The following is a 24851-nucleotide window of genomic DNA, read 5'->3' on the forward strand; positions in this document are numbered from 1 at the left end:
ATGCTGTCCTGGCAACATAGGTGCGGAGAGCCGTAACCACATCCAAGGCAGAAGAACCACCAGAGTCCTCCACCAACGACGGTACAACAGTAGGCTGATAGATATGAAAAGCCGACACAATATTGGGAAGGAAAGCGGCTACCGTCCGGAGTTCCGCCCTATCAGCATGAAACACAAGGTAAGGTGCTTATCAGACATAGCCCCCCATTTTGAAACTCTACGAGTCGAAGCAAGAGCCAGGAGGAGGAACGTCTTCCAAGACAGGTACTTAAGATCAACATCCTCCAAAGGTTCAAACATGGGCGACTGAAGAAACAGAAGCACTAAGTTTAGATCCCAGGGAGCTATTGGAGGTACGAAAGGGTGCTGCGCGCGCAAGACCCCTTACAGAATGTCAGCATCTCAGGAAAGAAGGCCAATTTCCTTTGAAAGGAAAATGGAAAGGTCAGAGACTTGCACCTTTAAGGTTCCTAGACGAAGGTCAGAATCCAGACCTGTCTAAAGGAAAAGCAGAAACCGTGGATAAACTAAAAGTCCTAGACAGAAGACCCCGCATGGAACACCATGAGATATAAGCACGCCAGAAGCGATGATCATGTGCAGCCGAAACTGGCTTCCTGGCACGTATCATGGTAGGAATAACCGCGTCTGGGATGCCACTGCGTCTTAGGATATCGGTTTAAAGAGCCACCCCGTTAAACGCAGTTGTGCTAAGTTGGGGTGTATGAAAAAACCCTGCTGTAGAGGATCCGGGCGCATAGGAAAGGACCACGGATCTTCTGTCAATAGGGACCGAAGGTTCGAGAACCAACTTCTCCGAGGCCAGTTCTGAGCCACAAGAATTACAGAGGCTGTCTCGTTTATCCCCTTTTTAGAAGACAAGGAAGATGCGGAATCGGAGGAAAAAGATAAACAAAGTCGTAGATCCACTGACTTGTCAGAGCGGCTACTGCTTCCGTCTGTGGATCTCGAGTTCTTAACACGTATAATGGGAGCTGACAATTCAGTCGTGACGCCATGAGGTTCACCTGAGGACATCCCCATCGACGCATCAGCGCGCTGAACACGTCTGGATGAAGCTTCCATTCTGGATATCCTGTCGACTTAGGTAATCTGCTTCCCAGTTGTCCACACCCGGGATGAATACCGCCGACAGGATTACTTACTGGTTCTCGGCCCACCGGAAGATCAGTTACTTCTCGCATAGCCGTGCGACTCAGGCCGTTGATGGAAACGACTGCCGTCGCGCTGTCGGACTGAACTCTTACCGGATGAACCCTTTAGAAACTCCAGCGCCTTTATGGCCCACTTCTGTTCTAGAGGGACCCTTGAACCTGAAAGTGGTAATCGAGGACTACTGCTCTCCATCCTCGGAGGCTGGCATCCATAGTTACGATGATCCAGTTCCACACTCCGAATCTCCGGCACGCTAAAAGATTGGTGGATTGCGTCCACCAGAGAAGGCCACTCTGGTAACCAGGCTCAGACGGATCTGTCGTTGTAGAAGCAGATTAGACCCTGACCCCTGGAGTGAAACCAGCGGAACTGTAGTGCCTCGAAAGCAGCTACCATCTTTCCTAAGAGACGCAGACAAAGAAGCATTGACACCTTCTTTGGTCTGAGGACCAGCTGGACTAACCTCTGTGATTGATCTGATAGAAGAGATACTGATGGAGCCTTGAGCAACAGATCGTCGAAATAATGGATTATGTTCACTCCTGATGACCGAAGGAGAGCGATCATGACTGCTATGAGTTTGGTGAATATGCAGGGAGCCGAGAATATGATCTTTCAATATGGCAAAATGCAGAAAAGCTTGGTGTGGTTCCCATGGGAAAATGGCGATAAGTATCCCTGATATCCAGGGTAATAGGAACTCCCCTGGTTCCAAGCTCGCAACAACGGACTGCAGAGATTCCATTTTGAAACGATACATCTTTAGATACAGGTTTAAGGACTTGAGGTTCAAGATGGCCATGACCGCACCCTCCGGTCTGGGCACTACAAACAGGCTTGAGTAAAACCCCATACCTCGCTGATGCTCCGGAACCGGAACTAACACAGATGACACTACTAGAGACCTGATAGCCTCCTGTAGAATTTGAAATTCTTGCAAGTGGGCTCCCACCGCAGGAGACCCCAGGTGGGACGGAAAACCGTCATGCCACCTGTTTCTCAGCTGGTTTAGACTCTGGTCTACGTGCAACCGTGTGTGGACGACCTCTACCTCTTCTCGGTTGCGTAGGAGCACCTCTGGCTCTACCATGAAAGGAATGAGGGGCTCAAAAGGAATGAAACAAAGGTCCAGTATAAGGTCTTCTGGGATCTGGAGCAGTAGACGGGAGGAAAGAGAACTTACCGCCCCGTGGCTTAGGATATCCACTTGTCCAATTCCGGGCCAAAAAGCATGTCACCCGTGAATGGTAAACCCTCAACCGCACGCTTGGATTCTGCGACCGCCTGCCAAGCACGCAACCACAGAGCTCTGCGTCCTGAAATAGCAGATGCAGATATGCGAGCACTAATCTGACTAATATCCTTTGAAGCTTCTCCCAAGTAAACTGCAGACTCACGTATGTGTTCTGCTAATAGACATAATTCTGCTCTGGAAGTACCCGAGTCCAAACCTGAAATCAGCTAGTCAGCCCAGCAAACCACAGCCTTGTTAACCCCGGCGGTAACAAGTTTAGGACTAAGTTGAGCTCCCGTTGCGGTATATATAGATCTTAGTGTTGTCTCCAACTTACGATCCGAAGTGTCCTTTCAAACAGTAGCTCCTGGCACCGGAAGTGCTGTTTTCTTAGTGAGACGGGAAACAGACATCTACAGGAGGAGGAGTTTCCCACTTCTCCATCATGGATGATGGAAAAGGGAAGCTAGACTGAAAACTACGCCCAGATGCAGAACAGGTGCTTTACCCTCTGCACCATCTCTGGATACACATTAGTCAGTGGACGTGGGATCTGAACCCAGGTCTTGAAATTTGGTTGTTTTCAGGCCCTGTTCATTTCTTGTAAAACTTCCTCCAATTCACCCTCTACGGTATCCCCTGTGGCGAGGAATTCTTCGTCCGACTCTTCTGACTGGAGAACAGTCATTAGAGTACGCTTTTGAGACGGGCTTTGGTAGGAAGTGAAGTGTGTAGGCACCGCTGTACCCATCACCTGAACCAGGGTGTCTAGAGACTTGGTTAAGTCAGCTACCCAGGGAGGTTGAGACCTGCGCGCCTCAGCCAACTCCGATGTTAAATTTGACATAACTCCTACCATGACAGTGACCCATGGCGGAGCAGGATAGCTAGTAATCGCCATCTGTGAATCCGTTGTTATACAAGCATCACATAATGTGGACCCAGTGGCATGTGGCTTGGTCTGTTTGTTGTTACACTTGGAACAGAGAAACAGCCTTTGAGAGGCCTTGGTTCTGTTGGACATGGTACACACAGTCACTCAGAGAAACACAGCATAAAACAGAAAAGACACAGACATATAAAAACAAGAAGGCTGTGGGACACAGAGGAGGAGAAACCCCCCTCCCACAGATCAGGTTCCCCTGCACTTACACCCCAGTTACTTACAGCCTCTTTACCAGAGATGTAATCAGGAGATGTTGTCCTGCAGCACAGGAATGGCAGCAGAGGAATCCAGCCTTCTGTGTCTTACACTGCAATCCCCTTTATAGAGATGCAGTATGAAGCTGCTGTGTAATGAAGAGCGGCAGCCCTGCTGTATACAGCCGCTTGCCGCGTAGAGGAGAGAGACCCGCGCTGCCTTTAAGCTCCGCCCCCCTTCTTTATGCCCTAAAGGGCTTTACAAGATGGCTTCTGTGGCCACCGCGTGTACAGCGGACCGCTTACCGCCTCTCTGCCCCGCGTGTAACAGCGGGGAGAGGGAGAGCCGGGCGGAAGGAGGGAGAGCAGGCACCTGGCCGCGCTTGTAGCGCACTTATCAGCTGCCCCGTGCTACTGTAACAGCGGGGAGAGGAAGAGCCCGGCAGGTAGGAGGGAGAGCAGGCGCCTGGTCGCGCTTGGTGAGCACTTATCCCCTGCCCCACGCTACTGTAACAGCGGAGAGAGGGAGAGCCGGGCAGGAGGGAGAGCAGGTGCCTGGTCGTGCTTATAGCGCACTTAGCTGCCCCGCGCTACTGAAACAGCGGGGAGAGGGTGATCCCGGTGGGAGGAAGGAGAGCAGGTGGCCGCACTCAATCAGCTGCCCCGCACCAGGCTGAGCCGGGTGCCGTGCTTCCCAGCGGGAGGAGGGAGAGGGAGAGCATAGTGCTCTGCATTAGCTGCCCAGCATTCTAATTATGTAAAACCGCTGGGCAGCGGCGGGGCTGGGAGCCGGGGGATGCGCAGGTGTTACTGCGTGGTCCCCAATAGCAGTCTCTCTGTAGTCAGCACTTCTCCTCTTCCTTGTTGAGAATGTGCGGTGTTGGTAAGGAGCTGTCAGTGCTTTTCATATAAGCGCTGTGCACTCCTTCCTGCCTCCTATAAGGACAGGGCGCCAGGTACCCGGACCCCACCTTTAGAGAGGTGGCGAAGGGTACCTAAAAGTGTCAAAAGATGTAAAAATAAAATAACCTAAATAAATAAAATAGATGTGTTGCTGGAGCACAGCAAATTGGGACCAGCTCCTAGTAGGCACATTTTCTAAACTGAGGGCTGGTGGGGCATAGAGGGGGAGGAGCTTCACACTTCTAAATTATTTAAAGTACCGGCTCCAGTTATCCACGCCTCTATACCCCAGCGTAAGCACCTCCAGTGTCCCCTAGTGGATGAAAGCGAAATAAATTTTCATAGTTGCTGGTGAAGAAGACAGATATAAACACATCAAGTTATGGAAATCATTGTAGCTATATAGTTACTTTTAACATCGATTTGTAATGCCGCACATCCACTAGCAGACCAAAAAACGACTGCACGATTACGACATTGTTATCGCCAGATTGGTCAGGATGTTCACCCGATGATTGATGTCGGAAACGACCAGCGGGAGCGCACATCGCTGGTTGTTTACAACATAAAAGTGCACGATTACTGAGTGATTGCACGATTACGACATTGTTATCGCCAGATTGGTCAGGATGTTCACCCGATGATTGATGTCGGAAACGACCAGCGGGAGCGCACATCGCTGGTTGTTTACAACATAAAAGTGCACGATTACTGAGTGATTGCACGATTACGACATTGTTATCGCCAGATTGGTCAGGATGTTCACCCGATGATTGATGTCGGAAACGACCAGCGGGAGCACGCATCGCTGGTTGTTTACAACATAAAAGTGCTCGATTACTGAGTGATTGCACGATTACGATGTCGTAATCGTGCAATCGCTCAGTATTATCGGCATGTGGATGTGCGCCTTAAGTAGCCACAGTGCTCCGCAGCGCCTGACAGAGGGAAAAGCAGGACATACATAGTAAGCGCAGTTAATATAATATGCACCATGACAATGAAACAAACCGAGCTGCCTGCTCCCAGTGGTAGGTTTTACTTTTTTTTTTTGGCAGCAAAACACCGGACTGATAAAATTGATTCTCAATACCAACAAACCGCAGGGAACCATTTGATATATGGCACAAGTCGTTAAATTCTATTTTTAATGCATTTTACCCTTACGGTTCATAGATGATTAATGTCTGTTTGGGGATTTAGTTCGCTTTAACAAGTTAATTAAAAGGAAAAAAAAGAAAACATGATTGGAGAGTGATATGTGTGTGTGTGGCCAGTATAAGAGATGCTTAGTCCCGAAGTAGTTTCTTGCAGATGCTATTTAGGTTTTCCATCACTGTTTTCTCACTGTCAATGGTTGATGTGATTTCAGCAGAGCATCACTGCAGATCTCATATACAAGTACTGTGTATGCATGTAGATCTTTTTGTTGCTAACGGAATGTTTTTAACTTCTGAATAATTACAGGAAAATAATAGCCTAAAACCTGACTTAATGAAACTAACGTCCAAGGCTTGATTGATGTGCAGTGTGGCAATGAACCTGATGCAGTGATCACCCCCCTCCCGGAGACAGGTCAGCTTTTAGATGACCGCAGTGCGCAATAATCCTGGCTTATATAACTCAGTGCATGGTCAGGTGAAGCCTCTTCTCTCACTTGTATAACCAGCTTTTTACACAGCTCCCTCACCAGCCTCTGCATACTGGAGGTGCTCAAGCCCCTTCATCAACCAATATATAAATAGCCAATGTCTCATTTTAATTATGAGGGAGAGTAACTGGAATAGAGGCACAGAAATAATAGATTGTAACTTTGTAATGAATATAAAGCAAAGCGGATTTCCCAGCCTTTCATCCAATGATCAAAGATTCTACTGAAGCATTGTGTATACTTCTAATTATGCATAAATGGGCATTGCATATTTACATATATCATCTACCACGCTTATTGTGGAAGATAATATAGCAGTGAACAATCTGGAGGAACGTTCCACAAATAACACTCACCTGCCACTAGTGCACATGGATTTATTTCCTTTTTTGTTTTAGAACAGTTAGTATAGGGGTGGCCTAGAGCCTCTAACATGCTAGATGTGTCTCCAACATGGAGTGGCCATGGGGAAGGCAGAGGGGGGGGGGTTTGCCCCAATTGGATATCAGGAGGTGGTAGATGGGGTGGTGCCTCTGCCTTCAGGGGTTCACACCTGTGCGTGTGAGAACGCCAACTGTGGGACACTAGCATGTGGCATAAGTTGAACTGGTAGTAAATGGACCCCTAAGCCACACACTGAAGTATCTAAGCAGTGTTAGGAGATAAAAGTGAATGGTGATAAGGTACCAGCCAATCAGCTACTAACTGTCATGTCACTGGCTGTGTTAAAAAATGGTAGATAGGAGCCGATTGGCTGGTACCTTATCAACGGTCACTTTATCTCCTAACACAGATTAGTAAATAGATTCCTTAATGTCATATTATTGGTAGAAGATTCCACAAGTTAGTTGCCCTGGGACCCACACAACCCTGCCATTAAGGCACTGGTTCATACCAACTTGATACGTTAAATTAAAATAATGTGGCATCCCCAGTGTAGGGAACAGGTACACTTTAAAATATTACTATGCAGAACAACATGTCCATGTTTTCTGCTCTCATATTAATGCATTAATGTGTGAGTATGATAAGCATCAACAATGTAGATGCAATAGTAACATTCTCTGGGATTTTTGTGGGTGAGGGTGAAAAGCCCAACAATGTTTCTGTGATTTGTGGAGTATTTCTAAAGACCACAAAATCATGCATTCAACCAACTGCATCACTAATCACCAAACTAGATCAGTGAGCAAAATTCCCCTGAGGTATATATACATACATACATACATATACAGCAGACTTTCCAGTAACCGTTTTATATATTCACCCTCACACAAATAGGTAGGGGGTAAATTTACTAAAGTGGAAGTTTCAGAAGTGGATTTGTTGCCCATAACAACCAGTCAGATTCTAACTATTATCTTCTACAAGGTGCTAGATAAATGATAACTAGAATCTGATTGATTGCTATGGGCAACAACTCCACTTCTAAAAACCCACAATTTAGTAAATATACCCCGTAAAAACTCTTCTATAATAGAATTTTACTGGGTCTAAGTATTGTGCACTGGGTGAGAGATCATTATAAATAATAAAAAAAAAAAACGCCAGTCAAATGCGGAGATTGTAAATGTGATGTAAATCTGCATAATATACTCATGTATTAGCTTCCCACGTATGAATACTGCAGAGGCAGCTCCATGGAGTCTTAAAAGCTATGTTTTGTTCCTTTTTGCAATAGTTCAGTGATAGTCTAAAAAAGGAAATATTTTACCTTCATCTGAGGAGAGTGGGACTGACTCATGTGTACAAAATCAGACAGGACAGATATTTATTCAGAAATTATAATATGAACTAAGCTCTTTCCAGACTATTACTGAGGCTGCATTCTAGCTGGCTCAGAGTTGAACAGTTATATGTAATGCCTTACATACGATAATATGAAATATGGTAAGAACTTACCTTTGTTATCTCTATTTCTACGAAGTCCATAGGGTTCCACAGGATACCTTGGGGTATAGGTGATGACGTCAGGCATCGGGCACCATAGAGTTAAAGTTTTCAGCCTCCCAGGATGCACTAGGGTCCCCCTCCTATACCCCGCCCCCGAGCCAAGGCATCTCAGTTACGTACCAAGCCATAGGCCGGAGGAGGAGAAGGAAGAGAGAGAAAAAAGATCTGGACACACACAAGAATCACATTCTCACCAGAGGGAGACGGAAAAACCGGTGACCAGAGCAAAGCCCATCTGCAGCACAGGTGCGACAGGGCGGGAGTCCTGTGGAACCCTATGGACTTCGTAGAAATAGAGATAACAAAGGTAAGTTCTTACCATATCTCATATTTTCTACATCAGGGTCCATAGGGTATCCACAGGATACCTTGGGGATGTCCCAAAGCAGTATCCTTTAAGGGTGGGGACGCTCCTGTGCTGAAAGGAGAATCCGCCGCCCGAAGGAAGCATCCTGAGAGGCAAAGGTGTCAAACGCGTAATACCTCACAAAGGTATGGACTGAGGACCATGTGGCAGCCTTGCAGATCTGGACTGCAGAGGCACCACATCGAGCAGCCCACAAAGGACCCACAGACCTAGTGGAATGAGCCCTTACAGAGGAAGGAACCGGAAGGCCTTCATGAAGATAAGCTTCTGAAATGGCCATACGAATCCAGGCCGCCAAAGTTTGTTTTGAAGCAGGCCAACCCTTTTTACGGAAGCCATAGAGGACAAACAAGGCGTCCGACTTCCTAAACGAAGAAGTGCGGTCAACATAGATCCTCAAGGCCCGCACAACGTCCAAAGTGGCCTCATCCACTGAAAGATCGGGTGAGTTAAAAGCCGGCACAACGATTTCCTCGTTGATGTGAAAGCTGGAAACAACTTTAGGAAGGAAACCAGGACGAGTGCGCAGCACCGCCCTGTTCCTATGAAAAATCAGAAAAGGGGGTCTACAAGAGAGCCCCTAAGTCAGAAACACGTCTGGCCGAAGCAATGGCCAGAAGGAAAATTGTCTTAGCTGTCAGCCACTTGAGGTCCACTGAGCTCAGTGGTTCAAACGGCGGTCCCTGGAGAGCCCTCAGGACCAGAGCTAAATCCCAAGGCGCCACCGGTGGAACAAAAGGTGGCTGAATTCTGAGAACACCCTGCACAAAGGTGCGCACATCAGGGATTGCCGCAATCCTACGATGGAACCAGCCGGACAGGGCAGACACCTGCACCTTCAGAGACGCAAGGCGAAGCCCATGGTCCAGTCCCGTCTGCAGGAAGGCTAACACTCTAGACAGACGGAACTCCCGAGGGGCATAACCTCTCGGTCGACACCACTGAAAGAACGTATGCCACACTCGATGGTATATCCTTGCAGAGGATGGTTTCCGAGCCCTTAGCATTGTTTGCACTACAGAGCAGGAAAACCCCCTGGATCTTAACATGGCCGTCTCAACAGCCACGCCGTCAAAGACAGCAGAGTCAGGTCCGGGTGAAGACAAGGATCCTGTGACAGGAGGTCCGGTCGTAACGGCAACCGCAGAGGAATGTCCACAGACAGTCCCTGGAGGTCTGAGAACCAGTGCCTCCGGGGCCACGCAGGAGCTATCAACAGGAGCGTCCCTCCTTCCTGTTTGAATTTCCGGATTAACTGTGGAAGAAGGGAAAACGGAGGAAACAGATAAGCAAACCAGAACGTCCACTGGACGGACAGAGCATCCACCAGAGACGCCTTTTCGTCTCTTGTGCGAGACACGTACACCGGCAACTTGTTGTTGTGCAGTGACGCCATGAGGTCGATCTCTGGAAGACCCCACCTGTCCACCAGAAGTTGAAAGACGTCCTGGTGAAGAGACCATTCCCCCAGATGAACGTCCTGGCGACTGAGAAAGTCCGCCTCCCAGTTCAGGACTCCCGGGATGAAGACTGCTGATATGGCCGGGAGATTGCGCTCCGCCCAAACCAGGATTCGGGACACCTCTACGAGAGCCGCCCGACTTCGGGTTCCTCCTTGCCGATTTATGTAGGCCACGGTGGTAGCGTTGTCCGACTGGACGTGCACTGGGTGACCTTGGAGAACCCGATGTGCCTGCTGGAGAGCATTGAAACCCGCGCGGAGCTCCAAGATGTTTATTGGAAGCTCCGCTTCCGCCCGAGTCCACCTGCCCTGGAACAAGTGTGGACCCGTGACTGCTCCCCAGCCCCGAAGACTGGCGTCCGTTGTCAACAGGACCCAATTCGCCACCCAGAACGGACGACCCTTGTTGAGATGGGTCATCTGCAACCACCAGGCTAGAGACAGGCGAACCTCCGGAGTGAGCACCATCGTCTGGGATTTTAGACTCTGAGGCAGTCCATTCCATTTGGACAGGATCAATTGCTGCAGAGGTCTGGAGTGAAACTGTGCATATTCCACCATGTCGAATACTGACACCATGGAGCCCAGTAACCTCATCGCCGAGTGCAGAGACACACGGCGATTCTGCAGACAACTGCGCACCCTCAACTGCAAGGCAGAGATCTTTTCCCCCGTCACAAAGATCCTTTGCTGTCCGGAGTCCAATAAGGCTCCGAGGTGCAGAATCCTCTGAGACGGGATCAGGGTGGACTTCTGCCAGTTTATCAACCAGCCGTGCCGTTGCAGTACCGCAATGGTCAGGTCCAAGTGGCAGAGAAGGAGCTCTGGAGATCCTGCCACCAACAGAAGGTCGTCCAAGTACGGTAACATGCGGACTCCCTGCAGCCGCAGAGAGGCCGCCATGACCGCCATCACCTTGGTGAATACTCGTGGTGCTGTCGCCGCCCAAAAGGTAACGCCCGGAACTGAAAGTGGTCGCTGCGGATTGCAAACCTGAGGAACTGTTGATGGCGTAAAAGAATAGGGACATGCAGGTAAGCGTCCTGTATGTCCAACGACACCATGCAATCCCCAGGTTCCAGCGCCAGAATGATGGACCGCAGGATCTCCATCCAAAACCTCGGCACCCGCAAAGACTTGTTGAGTGCTTTGAGGTTGAGGATCGGACGAAACGACCCATTGGGTTTCTGCACCAAAAACAGATTGGAATAGAAACCCTAGCCCTTCTGGGAGAATGGAACAGGTACTATAACTCCAGCCTGGAGCATAGTGTGCAAAACCTTCCGCAGTTCCAAGGCTTTGTTCCGGTCTGATGGAAGACCCGTGGTGAAGAATCGAGATGGGGGCCTGTGCCGAAAGGAGAGGGTGTACCCGAGAGAAACCACCACGAGAACCCAATTGTCTGTCGTGGTAACCGACCAACACTGGGCGAACTGCAGCAGGCGGCCTCCCACTGTGGGATCCCCCAAAGGGAGGCCCGGACCGTCAGGCCGTCAAGCCTGCTTCTGGGGCTTGGCCGATTTTTTGGGGCCAGCCTGTCGAGGAAAGGACTGTGCTTTAGGCCTACCCTGGGCCCTATAAGGCCGAAAGGACGACGTACCAGAACTGGAAGGAACTGCAGCAGACGGGAGACATGCAGATTTGGCTGCCGCCAGCATGGCTACAATTTTGTCCAGGTCCGGACCAAACAGGACTTCTCCATTAAAAGGCAAAGCTTCCAAGCCCTTTTTGGAAACAGCGTCCGCCTTCCAAGATCGCAACCATAAGGTGCGACGAGCAGCTACAGCTGCCGAAGAAATCACAGAGACGCCAGGGTACTGATATCCAAGGCCGCCTCATTGATATAAGTGGCCGAGTCCCGGAGATTGCCTATCAACTCGGTCTGCTCAGTCGGAATCGAAAGACGCCTCCAAAGTATCAGCCCAGCGCCCATGGCTCTGGCTACCCAACAAATGGCCATAGCCCACCTAGCTGCCCCCCCGCAAGGGAATAAACGGACTTTAGGCAGATCTCCACCTTACGGTCCGTAGCATCCTTCAGGGAAGACGAGGGCATGGGCAATGTGGCACTACGGACTAGGCGTGTCACATGAGAATCCACCTGTGGAGGGGATTCCCACTTAGAAAATTAATTATCCACAAACGGATAAGCCACTGCCAAGCGTCTCTGAGGCTGATATCGTTTGCCAGGCTGTTTCCACGCCTCCTCTAAATGGTCCACTAACTGACCCAAAAGAGGAAACACTTAATATCCTTAAAAAAGGCATATTTAGATTTGGACACCGGAGGATCTTCGTCCTCAATCACTAAAGCTGCGTGGACCGTCCGAATGAGTTCAGGAATATATACCTTGGACCTAGCGTCCGACTCTTTAGTACGGAGAGGTTCCTGGTCCAAAAGATCCAGAATCTCCCCATCATCAGACGTCACGTCGTCATCCTCATAAGGAGCGGACAGAGACGCCACCGGCCGCTTATGTGGCCGCAACACAGACTCCCCTTGTAAAACGTTCGACAAGTGCTGTACAGAACTTGTCAGCGAATTAACCCACGCAGGCTCCTGAGAGACCTGGGGAGGAGAAATAGGGAGACTGTGGGGTACCATCAATTGTATCTGGAAACCCTGCATGGGTGACGACACCACTGACTGCTGGGACAATCCCATCTGTGAGAACGCAGACTGCTAACTGGCCCACCAGGGTTGTAAGCGCTTTGGCGAAACAAGCCCAGGGCGGCTCCTGTACCGGTGCCGTGACAGTAATTGGCTGCGCCAATAAATAACACTGCCGACATAGCCCCTCCGCGCTACCCTCCCCCTCCACTATCGGTACCTTACACGTAGTACACAGAAGCTGAAGAGGAAAGTCACTCTCAGACATGATGGTAAGTATGTGACCCCTCCCACTGATACTTGTTAGTATAGTGTGAGACCACCCTGCAATCACGGCACCGCAAGGGCTTTAGCAGAAAAGATCAGGGACAGTTGAAATGGCTGACAGTAGAAAATGAAAGTACAGGCAGCAGCGCTAGCAGAAGTCACATACAATGCAAAGAAAATCAATTCCTGCACTATCAGCGCTGATAATCAACTACGCAGACACAAAGCCTGGTAGGACACAGCGCTGCATACACAGACCTGAACCAAACGGAGGAGAGGTATGCCGGGGAACCCAGACAGCGATGCCACCGCTTCCAAGCTTCCAGCAGCGTTCACCATGCGCTTGTAAAGATGGCCACCGAGGAGCATAGAGGAGGCTGGCCTGGGGGAGGAGCGCTGCCACAGGGCCAGTCGGCGTGTGCAGAGGGGGCTGTGTGCAGCAGGGGAGGCGCCGGCTGTGAGACAGGGAAGGCGCGCTCCCCTGGCATGCATTTAACCCCTGGGACGCCGCAGCGCTACCGCTCTGCCGCGGTCCGCTGTCCCAGGGGGGTAGTGGAAGCGCAGGTTAGTACCTGGCTCCACGCTGCAGCCAGTCCCCAGGGAGCCCCCTGCCTGGGGACTCTGAACCATGTTCAGCAGGGTCCCAACCGCGGGACCCCGCTGCTTACCTTGCTATCCCCCTTAGATCCGGCCATGGTCCCAAACATCTGGGGTCACCGCTAGCTGTGACCCCAGATGCTTACCAGCATCCCCGGATCGGTACCGGCGTTCTGGTACCGGCGGGGGTGTAGGGAAGACAGTATGGACGTCAGAACTGACTGTCCATGCTGTACTTCCAGATGTGCAGCCACAGCTGCATTGTAGAAAAACTTCAGGGGCTCTTCTTAGCCCCCCTCTAACAGGTGCATCCGACTCCTGCCGGGAACCAAACGAAACTGGGATGCCTTGGCTCGGGGGCGGGGTATAGGAGGGGGACCCTAGTGCATCCTGGGAGGCTGAAAGCTTTAACTCTATAGTGCCCGATGCCTGACATCATCACCTATACCCCATGGTATCCTGTGGAACCCTATGGACCCTGATGTAGAAATCACGTTTATATTTTAGTAATAATTTTAAAAAAAAAGAAAAAATTTAATGAAATGTGCCCGTTACCTACGCAGACAGGAAGAGGTGCTTTTGGTGCCTAAACCCAAATAGTACACAATAGTAACAAAAGTACCCAAATGAATACATGACAGTGAAAAAAGGGTGTCCACAGTGGCAACGCCCGTAAGTGCTGAAGAAATCTTGCAATGAGCGTCTATCAGAGTGAGGCACCAGTCAGTGCAGGGCCCCCCGGAAGCTAATATGATTATTTTTCTGTTGGTGCCAAGGTCTGAGACAAGTGGAGCAGGCAGACGGCCTTGGTCACTGCCCAGATTATCCACATAACCCTTCCTCCCCTTGTAGGGATCATGGAGCCTGTTGCTGCATTGCATGGCTCCTGCCTCCTCTTCACCCTCTACACCAGGGGTTCCCAACCACAGTCCTCAAGACACACTAACAGTCCAGGTTTTAGGGATAGCCATACTTGAGCACAAGTGACTTAATTAGTACCTCAGTTATTTTGATTTAACCATCTGTGCACAATCATGGCTATCACTAAAACCAGGACCATTAGTGTGCCCTGAGGACCAAGGTTGGGAATCACTGCTCTACACTGTCTACAGGCACAATGGGACTTGCTACTCGTGGTTGGAAGAAGTCTATTTGAAGTCCATCTCCTGTTATTATGTTCCAGTGACAGTAGCACATAAGTACGAGATATCAGATCAGCAGGGGATAATCTGTAAAGTTTAGAGAAGAATAAAATGGCATGTTTTATGTGGCTTTTATTGTGAGGGTGAGTGATGGATTTACTAGAGCCATTTATGAGGGAGTTAATGTCTTAAATAGCGTTAAAGGTGAAGATTTTGCACTGGGCGAGAGATTATTTTTGTTATTAAGACAGTGAGGTTCTGTGCAGATTAATGAATATTAATTTAAATAATTAGTGATGCAGGGATTAATTAAAGGGAATTAATTTAAGGGGCTAATTATATTGAATGGGTTGTTACGACTATGCTGAAAAAAATTAATGATTTTTGAGGGGGGTTAATTAGTGATGAGGGGAATGATTTGTGTGTCTGCCACAAAAATGCTTTCCATATTGTATGGCGGTCTCAAGAATGCTCACAAAAATGTGCTTTGTATTGTATGGCAGTCACACAAAATCTCTCTCTGTATTGTATGGTGGTCACTGCAATGCTGTGTGTACTGTACGCCCATCACTGGAGGCTCTGCTTACTGTATGGCGATCACAGATCTGGCTGTGTTTCTTTATACTATTTCTGTGGTGTGTGTGTGTGGGGCAGTATTAATGTGATGTTAGGGGTAATTATTGATGTAATTTGGATGCAAATAATGTATTTATATGTTGATATTTGAATTTTGAAACACCTGGGCCACCTAATTTTACACCTTTGCGCCTCCACATGTAAAAAGCTGGCTAAGCCACTGGGTGCCAAACAGCTAAACCTTTATTGTCAATGTCAGACATCCATGGTCTTGCTACACTAAGCACTCCTGAACCTGTATCGATTGTTTAAGTATCCCCTTTGTTAAGGCTCATACACACTAGACAATGTGACCAAGTCAGCGACGGACCCGGCGTGGGTGTTGGCATCGGCAAAGTGCATACACACTTGCTGATGCCGGAAGGGGAAGTTCGATGGGCGGGACTGAATTCGGCAGCATGGCATCATTAACGAAATCCCCAGATTGAGCTGCATGTACAACGACCCCCGCGGGAGCCCGCATCTTTGGTCGTTCAGACAATACACACAAGACGATATGTACAATATATCGTTGAACGATATCCTTATCATTCACTAACATCATCTAGCATGTACGCGGCATTGGGGTTCTATCTCCCAACCTAGTGAAGTCCAGCTGGAAAGTTGACAGAGAACCTTGTCCACTTGCCAGTGACCAAAAGTTAAGGGCAACAAAGAGTCATGTCCTTCTTTTCCCAGAGAGTTCCAGCTTTGGGACCATGAACTGCATTAGAGACAGCGGGCCTGATGCAGCATGGATTGCCATTAATACCTCGCAGTCCTGTGTATACATCTGTAACATCAGCCACAGCTCACCCAGGATAGAGACGCCCACTACTGCTATCTCACATCCGTAATACCTCGCAGTCCTGTGTATACATCTGTAACATCAGCCACAGCACAGCCAGCATAGAGACGCCCACTACTGCTATCTCACATCTGTAATACCTCACAGTCCTGCATATACATCGGTACCATCAGCCACAGCTCAGCCAGCATAGAGATGCCCACTACCGCTATCTCACATCTGTAATACCTCACAGTCCTGTGTATACATCTGTAACATCAGCCACAGCTCAGCCAGCATAGAGACGCCCACTACCGCTATCTCACATCTGTAATACCTCACAGTCCTGTGTATACATCGGTAACATCAGCCACAGCTCAGCCAGCATAGAGACGCCCACTACCGCTATCTCACATCTGTAATACCTCACAGTCCTGTGTATACATCGGTAACATCAGCCACAGCTCAGCCAGCATAGACGCCCACTACCGCTATCTCACATCTGTAATACCTCACAGTCCTGCATATACATCGGTAACATCAGCCACAGCTCAGCCAGCATAGAGACACCCACTACTGCTATCTCACATCCGTAATACCTCACAGTCCTGCATATACATCGGTAATATCGGACCCTCACGCACAATTGCAGCAGGTCTGACCTGTCTCGGAATTTGCAAGTCTCGTCGCACGCATTGAGTACTCAAGCTGCGTATTCCGTCACAGTGGCTAATTTATGCACGCCCATACAACAGCATTTTACAACAGCACGACTGCGTTTCTCCGACCACTCTGCCGTCACCACCCCAAAACGCAATGTGGTGCAAGCGCAGTACGCACCATCGGCCAATCTGTGTACACCACAGAATCATGAATCAGACCCAATGTCTGAAGCAATAAGGCAGCCAAGACGGTCCTCGCTGAGGATTACCATTCTGGCTGAACAAGGTAGGAGAAGGAAAACAAACTCTTTTTGCTGCCAAAGTCCAAGATCCAAGGAAACCTGATATAGGTCTCTGGATAGAGTCAGCAGGATTGGAGCAAAATAAGCCACAAACATCAGTAGCCACTATCACAGAATACCCAGAGTTAGCGCTTTCTTTTGATCATGTGGTATAGCCTTACAACGCATATAATAAAAATACTGGGTTATTAGGAACACCTGCCTAGGTGTGAATATTTACACACGAAACAGTGCTGTATAAAAGTGGTAAGGCTGCGATCTAAGGGCCTGATTCAGAGCCGCTCGTAAGCGGCCTCTCGTTCGCTCCGAGCGATGTTTGCCCAACTGCGCATGCGTACGGATCGTTATACGCATGTGCGAACCAGTCAGTGCGGTCGAAATTCATGTGCTCGCAAAATAGCGAATGCCTGATAATTTGAGTGACAGGAGGAGGCGTATGTGGGTGGTAACAGGGGAAGGTGCTTGAAAACGGGGAGTGGAGATCCGAACGCAGGCGTGCTTAAAGGTCAAAACGGGCGTTTTATGGGTGTGCATAATTAAAACAGCAGCGTCATTGACCACCTCACTGGGTTATTTTATAGCCAGAACTGCTCGCAAAATTGTGGTAGCAAAAACCAACCACAAGAATAGTGAGCAGTTCATATGCTGGTCGATGTACTCGATTAATCTAATAAATAGCGGACATGACGTAGGATGCGAGCGGCCAGGGGGCGTATTTTTCCAAAAAACGACCGCAAGTTTTGTTCGCTCGTTCAGACCTAGAGGCGTGAATAGACTGCAGAGAGCAAACGGTTCATTTGAATAGCCACCCCTATTTTCTGGACGAGCGAGCGCTAATTGCGTCCGGCTCTGAATCAGGCCCTAAGCCCAGATAGTGTTAGTTGGGCTTCATGTGACATTGGATCTTTTGCACAATGTGCCTCTTCAGACTTTTCTGCTTCCCTGGAAACCTAGGTCCATTCTATTTTACAAAGCGGTTTACCCAGCGCGTAGCATTGGTATTCCGAGTGATGGGTACTGTAAGGCACACCCAGTGCACTTCATAAAGGGGGTCCACAGTCTTTACACCACTATTTGATCCAGGAAATCATGGTTTGTAATAATTAAGGAGGGTGCTGATAAGGAAGTAGTAGGGTGATTAGGGGAGATAAGTGGACTGATCACAGAAAGACCAATTAGTAATATACACACGATTCATTAGCCCACATTCCATATAAAACACTATGCTGTGTAGATTATATTGCGACAACGCTTAAATTTTGAAGACCGTTCCTGTGTAAAGCATGTCCCCCACAAACCTGCCATTGCACAACATAGCTGATGCCACAGATATTAGAGGAAATAATCAGCTTTTAGGGCTGAGACAGTTTAACAATAGCCAGCAGCAGTGTAAGACACTGTGCTGCTGTATATATACTAATATGGAGAAACGCCAGACAGGCATGCTCCCATATGTGGCCAATGTGCAAGCTCTAGTCACACACTCTAAATAAGGAAAGAGAAATACTGTACCCGCTCTGTCTGCAGTAACATTCAGGTGTTCGAGCCAAAGCCATGAGCGTATTGAAGACAATGTAAAAGGAACACTGTACAATGTATTCAGTGATTGGGGGAGAGCTCAGTACAGCCCCCATACCTGCAGTGGAATATAGGAGAGCTCAGTACAGCCCCATGCATGCAGTGGAATATAGGAGAGCTCAGTACAGCCCCATGCATGCGGTGGAATATAGGAGAGCGCAGTACAGCCCCATGCATGTGGTGGAATATAGAAAAGCTCAGTACAGCCCCATGCATGCAGTGAAATATAGGAGAGCTCAGTACAGCCCCCATGCATGCGGTGGAAAATAGGAAAGCTCAGTACAGCCCCCATGCATGCGGTGGAAAATAGGAAAGCTCAGTACAGCCCCCATCCATGCAGTGGAATATAGGAGAGCGCAGTACAGCCCCATGCATGTGGTGGAATATAGGAGAGCGCAGTACAGCCCCATGCATGTGGTGGAATATAGAAAAGCCTAGTACAGCCCACATGCATGCAGTGAAATATAGGAGAGCTCAGTACAGCCCCATGCATGCGGTGGAATATAGGAGAGCGCAGTACAGCCCCATGCATGTGGTGGAATATAGAAAAGCTCAGTACAGCCCCATGCATGCAGTGAAATATAGGAGAGCTCAGTACAGCCCCCATGCATGCGGTGGAAAATAGGAAAGCTCAGTACAGCCCCCATCCATGCAGTGGAATATAGGAGAGCGCAGTACAGCCCCATGCATGTGGTGGAATATAGGAGAGCGCAGTACAGCCCCATGCATGTGGTGGAATATAGAAAAGCCTAGTACAGCCCCATGCATGCAGTGAAATATAGGAGAGCTCAGTACAGCCCCATGCATGCGGTGGAATATAGCCCCCATGCCTGCGGTGGAATATAGGAGAGCACAGTACAGCCCCATGCATGCGGTGGAATATAGAAAAGCTCAGTACAGCCCCATGCATGCGGTGAAATATAGGAGAGCTCAGTACAGCCCCATGCATGCGGTGGAATATAGCCCCCATGCCTGCGGTGGAATATAGGAAAGCTCAGTACAGCTCCCATGCCTGCAGTGGAATATAGGAGAGCTCAGTACAGCTCCCATGCCTGCAGTGGTATATAGGAGAGCTCAGTACAGCCCCATGCATGCGGTGGAATATAGGAGAGCTCAGTACAGCCCCATGCCTGCGGTGGAATATAGGAAAGCTCAGTACAGTCCACATGCATGTGGTGGAATATAGGAGAGCTCAGTACAGCCCCCATGCATGTGGTGGAATATAGGAGAGCGCAGTACAGCCCCATGCATGCGGTGGAATATAGGAGAGCGCAGTACAGCCCCATGCATGTGGTGGAATATAGGAAAGCTCAGTACAGCCCCATGCATGTGGTGGAATATAGGAGAGCTCAGTACAGCCCCATGCATGTGGTCTGACATATGAGAGCTCAGAAGAATCCCATGCATGCTGAGGATATAGTACTATGCATGCAGTGTATGTATACAAGAGTGAACAGTACGAGTACCATAGTTAGTACTATATATAAGATTACTACAATATCATGCCCTGCATTAAAGCTTAAAAAAATAACCTCACTACAATTGAGAGACTGCGTACACAAGGCAATGTCACTGCCTTGCAATGCAGCACCATGGGCTCAGTGCAATGTACCATGTGATGTAATGATGCAGCTCAGTAATGATCAGTGTACTGTGCTACACCTGGCACCATGGCTCTCTCTCTTATAGCAGGGGAATAATGAATCATCAGCGCTGCGACACATTAATTGTATGGCTGTTGTAGCCATCCACACATTGCGCTTCATGCGTAACATGAAAGAGTGCTAAAATGACTCTTATTAGAGGTGCTGCATGCTAGAACATCATCTTGCCATATAAATATTTACTTTGGGTGGACACCACCTTAAATGCGTGTAACAATGCAATATTAAGCATAGAGATCTGTATATTACTGGGCAGTGCACTACAACACATTCTACACCAGTATTACATGAGAGCACTATGGCAGTACAGTGCAGTAGTTACTTGCAGTGCAGCAAAAAGCAGCCTAGTACAGTACTCGCTAACACTGTTCAATACATCAGTCTTAGCCCAGTTACAGTCATACGCTGACACAATAAGATAAAAAAAAAAAAAAAGTTTATTATTTACATACACTGATAAACGGATGCGATAGTCCTATGCTAGCAGAAAGGACAATCAGCACTGGAATCTCCAGCAGCCTCTGCCATGTGAATGTGCTGTTTACATGAACGCATTCTTCAGCTGAGCCTGGCTATATATGGGGTTCTCTGCTGACAGATGTACAGTATGCATGCTTCTCTGTCTTTCCAGAGGAATACCTAAAATAAACTCTTGGTGGCAAAGGTCAAGTAGCCAGTATGACCCACGGTTTCCCTGGGCGAAACGCCACTTTTAAACACTGTGCTCTCCTGTTGGAAAGTAGGGTCCTGCTTGGACTTCTTGCTGCTCTCTGTGCATCCTTTATCTTCCTCAATGGTCCCAAAGTTTGGGTTCTGCAAAGATACTGTCCTTACGTCATACACACGGAGGAGGATTTCCAGGGTGGTTATGTCTGTAAAGCCGTGTTCCATCAGAGCCAGGCAGGTTCTCTGCACCTGCTCAATGCAGGGAGAGAAGGAGCACACCCTCCCGCCTGCAAAAAGAAACAAAAAATACATGTGGATAAAATCGCTTTACTGATGACCAAGACAGATCCCTGACTACAACGTTCTGCGCTTTGCCGCAGGACGTCTATACAATATTATGCGGGCTTGATTACTTCTCTCAGGCAGCATGGCAATAAATCTACAGCCCATTCCGCTATAGCTAGAAGGTAATTAGAATCCTATACAAAACCAACCAAGGGAAGGGATCATTTAACAGCGGAGCATTAGTGGAAAGCAAAGCAGGTTTATAAAGCATTGTAATTCTAGGTGTTGCTCAAGACTGCATAAATATGGGCAGATCTAATAAGAATTCTTCAGCCAAAGACATCTAGTGCCTGCTAAACAGATAGAAAACTAATTACAAATAGTGTTTGATTTTAAATATGAGCTTATTTTATTATTAGGCAGATAATCTTATTTCTCGGATGTCATTGTCATAACTTTGTAGAGATAAACGTAAAATGCACGAGTCCTATACAACGGGGTGGCAGACATTTTACAGGATGATTGTTATGCATGGAAATACAGCCCCATCAATTCTCTAATGACCAGTGTTTCCAAATGATCTCACCATTTCTTAATGAACTGACATGATGCTGCCTAAGTATTGGTTTTGTTTACCAAGCAGTACATTTTTCAACAAAGCCTCTCAGACTAGGGAGTTTCCCCATTTTGTGCTGTATATATAAGTAATGCAAACAAATATAGACTACATAGAAAAAAAGGAGAAAAGAAAAACAAAATAAAACAAAAACATTCAAATGCTGGCAAGCAAATGTATAATTATGAGGGAAAATTATTTTACTTTTAGTAGCAGTAACTATTCTTTATTATTTGGGTTTATTTTTGCTCTTATGATGTAGATTTTACCACAAAATGGCAGCTCCCACTACAAAAGCATAGATAAATCTGTATAAACACATGACAGCATTCAGAGAGGCTCCAGTCCTCTATATAAAGCAAAGGACAGCAACGTATGGTTAACCAGGTGATTGAACTTAGACTGCCAACATACTGGGCCATCTAGACTGGGCATGCTGGGACTTGTAGTACCACAGCAGCTGGAGTGCCTTAAGTTGCCTAGGTCTGCTTCAAAGCATAAAATAAACTAGTGCAAAATCTGCACTCAAAAAGCAGGAACTATATTTCTTTTGATATTTTTCTTTTGAACAATTAAAAAAAAAAAAAAAAAAGAGCTGATGTTTCCACTTTTATTAGCATGAGCTACTGATCAAAGTCTAATCCGCAGATTTGTTTCTACCCTAATCAAAGAAATTATTGTTTAGATCATCATTGATCGGCTCTCCCGCTGAAAAACACCAGTATAAATACAATCCAAAATTAAAGAGCTAGCGTAAAAAAAAAAAAAAGAAAAAAGTTAAATGAATATGTGATATGTCAACTGGAAATGTGCCATATCCATAGTAATCAGCATAGATAATGTACATTTATAACGCCCTGTATATTCAAATGGATCCTAATAAGCACAATTTCAATTACAACTACTTTGGTCTAAATCAGGTGAACAGGAAAGACTACTTGGGAAGAATATGAGATAGGGGCCACAGAAAAAAAAGAAAAGGAAATTTGTGTGGGGGGGAAAAAAAAAAAAAAAAAAAAAAAAAAAGATTTCAAGTAAGCGCCCCAACCCCCCACTTCCAAATATTCCACAGGCCAAAGCCCCTGACCCCGAGCAATCCATTCTGCAAGGGTCCCTCACCGATGGGACTCAATGGACCGGGCATAAAATCCACCGCACACTACAGGAACCTAACCAGTTAATCTGCACATATCCAATTAACAGCCCTAGTTATGAACTGTACGTATACATTGCTAAATAGTGTGTGTTCTAAATATCAATTTCTGCAGACCATCTCAAGGAGTCTCTGAAAGTATCTTGAGGGGACTCAGCAATATTAATGAGGGACTATCAACATACTTCAGTGTACCAGTCATCTACATGAAGTGAAGGAGGCCATTTTGTAAGCCGAACAATTATCCATGAGGATGCTGCCTAATTATTTCACCAAGAGCTGGCAACACCTCTGAGACAAAAAGACAAAGTACCTCATGCCTCAGCTAGTATTCAATTCATTACAAACTAGACACACAGCTTTATGTCACAGTGGTGTGATAGCAAGAATTGTTATGCATATGGATCAAGCCCACAAAATGGCTTCATCCACTCTGTGTAGGCTAAAGGCACCGTTTAGCTGATTCATTATATAAAAAGAATTTCCCTACATCAAAAAGAGCTTTCAAGCGGCTGATTTTTCTTTTCAGTAACACTGACAACATAATGAAGACATAGAAGAATTTTCCTCATGTGGGGCTCCCTTTAAACATTAATGACTAATCCATTGTTTGTGACAGTCACAGTTACTGTAGGAACAAAGCAGGAACACTTATTTCCTCAGAGGGGGGGTTGCCAAAATGCTACATATATTTTATTAACTCTATTCACTATGCTACAAGCAAAGCAAATATACTGTAGTACATTCACAACACAAGTAGTGACCTGCATAGGTTTAGCTGCAAATAAATACATTTCTAGACACATTAATAATGGCCAGTATATTACAGGGCCCAGAGCTTCCAAGAGCCACGCCATGGATTGATAACTTTTTAAATCAAATCGGGGATATAAATGATGTATGCTGATTTTGCAGCTATCCAGTTTAGCATCGGGTTGATTCAATTTGCATCCTACTTTGCAGCGGATTTTAGAATGACCTTCAGGATTAATAGGAAACCTGGCTCAAGGGAGACCATGCAAATGAAATATTGAATTGTTTGTTCTTTGCAGGAGACTAGATCCTGAACCAGCTTTTGTCACTGTTTTCTTAAATGGAAGAAAAAAAAAAAAAAAAAAGGGTACAGCATGGCATATATAAAGCTCACACTTCTGGGCACAACAGATGCCAGGACCAATGTGGCAATGAAAAAAAAAAAGTTTTTATTTATACATCTATATTACACCCCCCTTTGTACAGTGCAGTGGTTCCATTTCTGTGGCCCACAAAACATTAAACAATACAGGGGGTCCCAGGACACAAATAATGCACCAGTATTGCTGTGACTGCATCCCGCAGTCTTTCTGCACATGTCCTGTAATTGTATCTGGTCTCCCACTGTCACTGTGGGGGAGAGAGATAAAGTAGAGTAGATGCCCAAAACAACCAATCAGCATCTGTCATTTCAAAGACTGTGCCAGATAAATGACATCTACAAGCTGAATAGCTGCTTTATGCAATGTCTCAACTTTATCTCTCTCCAAGGCTTGATACATCTGGCACTAAGGGGTCTATTTACTAAGCAGTGTTAGGAGACAGAGTGAAAAGTGATAAGGTGCCAGCCAATCAGCTCCCAACTGTCATTTTTCAAACACAGCCTGTGAGATGACAGTTAGGAGCTGATTGGCTGGCACCTTATCACTTTTCACTCTGTCTCCTAACACTGCTTAGTAAATAGACTCCTTAGGTCTTGATACTTCTCCCTGAGTGTCAGAATCACTGCCATACTATCCCTGTACAAATGTAGGGCTTAGAAACGCAAGACAGATAAAGGAGAACAGGCAAGAATGGCCGACAGCAGCTGGCTGGGAGAGGGAATGCTGCTCTATGGCTATGGAGAGGTGAGGAGGGAATGTGCTGCTAAGATTGGGGAGGGGGGGAGTGTGCCACTACAGGGGATGAGTGTATAATGACCTGCTACCAGGAGTACAAACATGGCGCTGCTCGGGTATTTGCTCCAGCCTCTAAATTAGCCTAATATGT

General features: G+C 47.3%; 1 protein-coding gene across 1 annotated transcript in view; it reads right to left on the reverse strand.

Annotated features, from left to right (window-relative positions):
• Positions 1-20529: 20529 nt before the first annotated feature.
• Positions 20530-24851, reverse strand: part of TRMT61A (tRNA methyltransferase 61A) — a 38753-nt gene continuing 34431 nt past the window's right edge. Inside the window, exon 4 of the mRNA XM_088455296.1 lies at positions 20530-21062. Within this exon, the coding sequence (XP_088311422.1) occupies positions 20749-21062 (314 nt within the window). The 3' untranslated portion in view covers positions 20530-20748. The remainder of the gene's footprint in view (positions 21063-24851) is intronic.

Source organism: Taudactylus pleione, unplaced genomic scaffold (genome assembly GCF_031769625.1).
Source record: "Taudactylus pleione unplaced genomic scaffold, aTauple2 ptg000652l, whole genome shotgun sequence".
Lineage (NCBI taxonomy): Eukaryota > Metazoa > Chordata > Amphibia > Anura > Myobatrachidae > Taudactylus > Taudactylus pleione.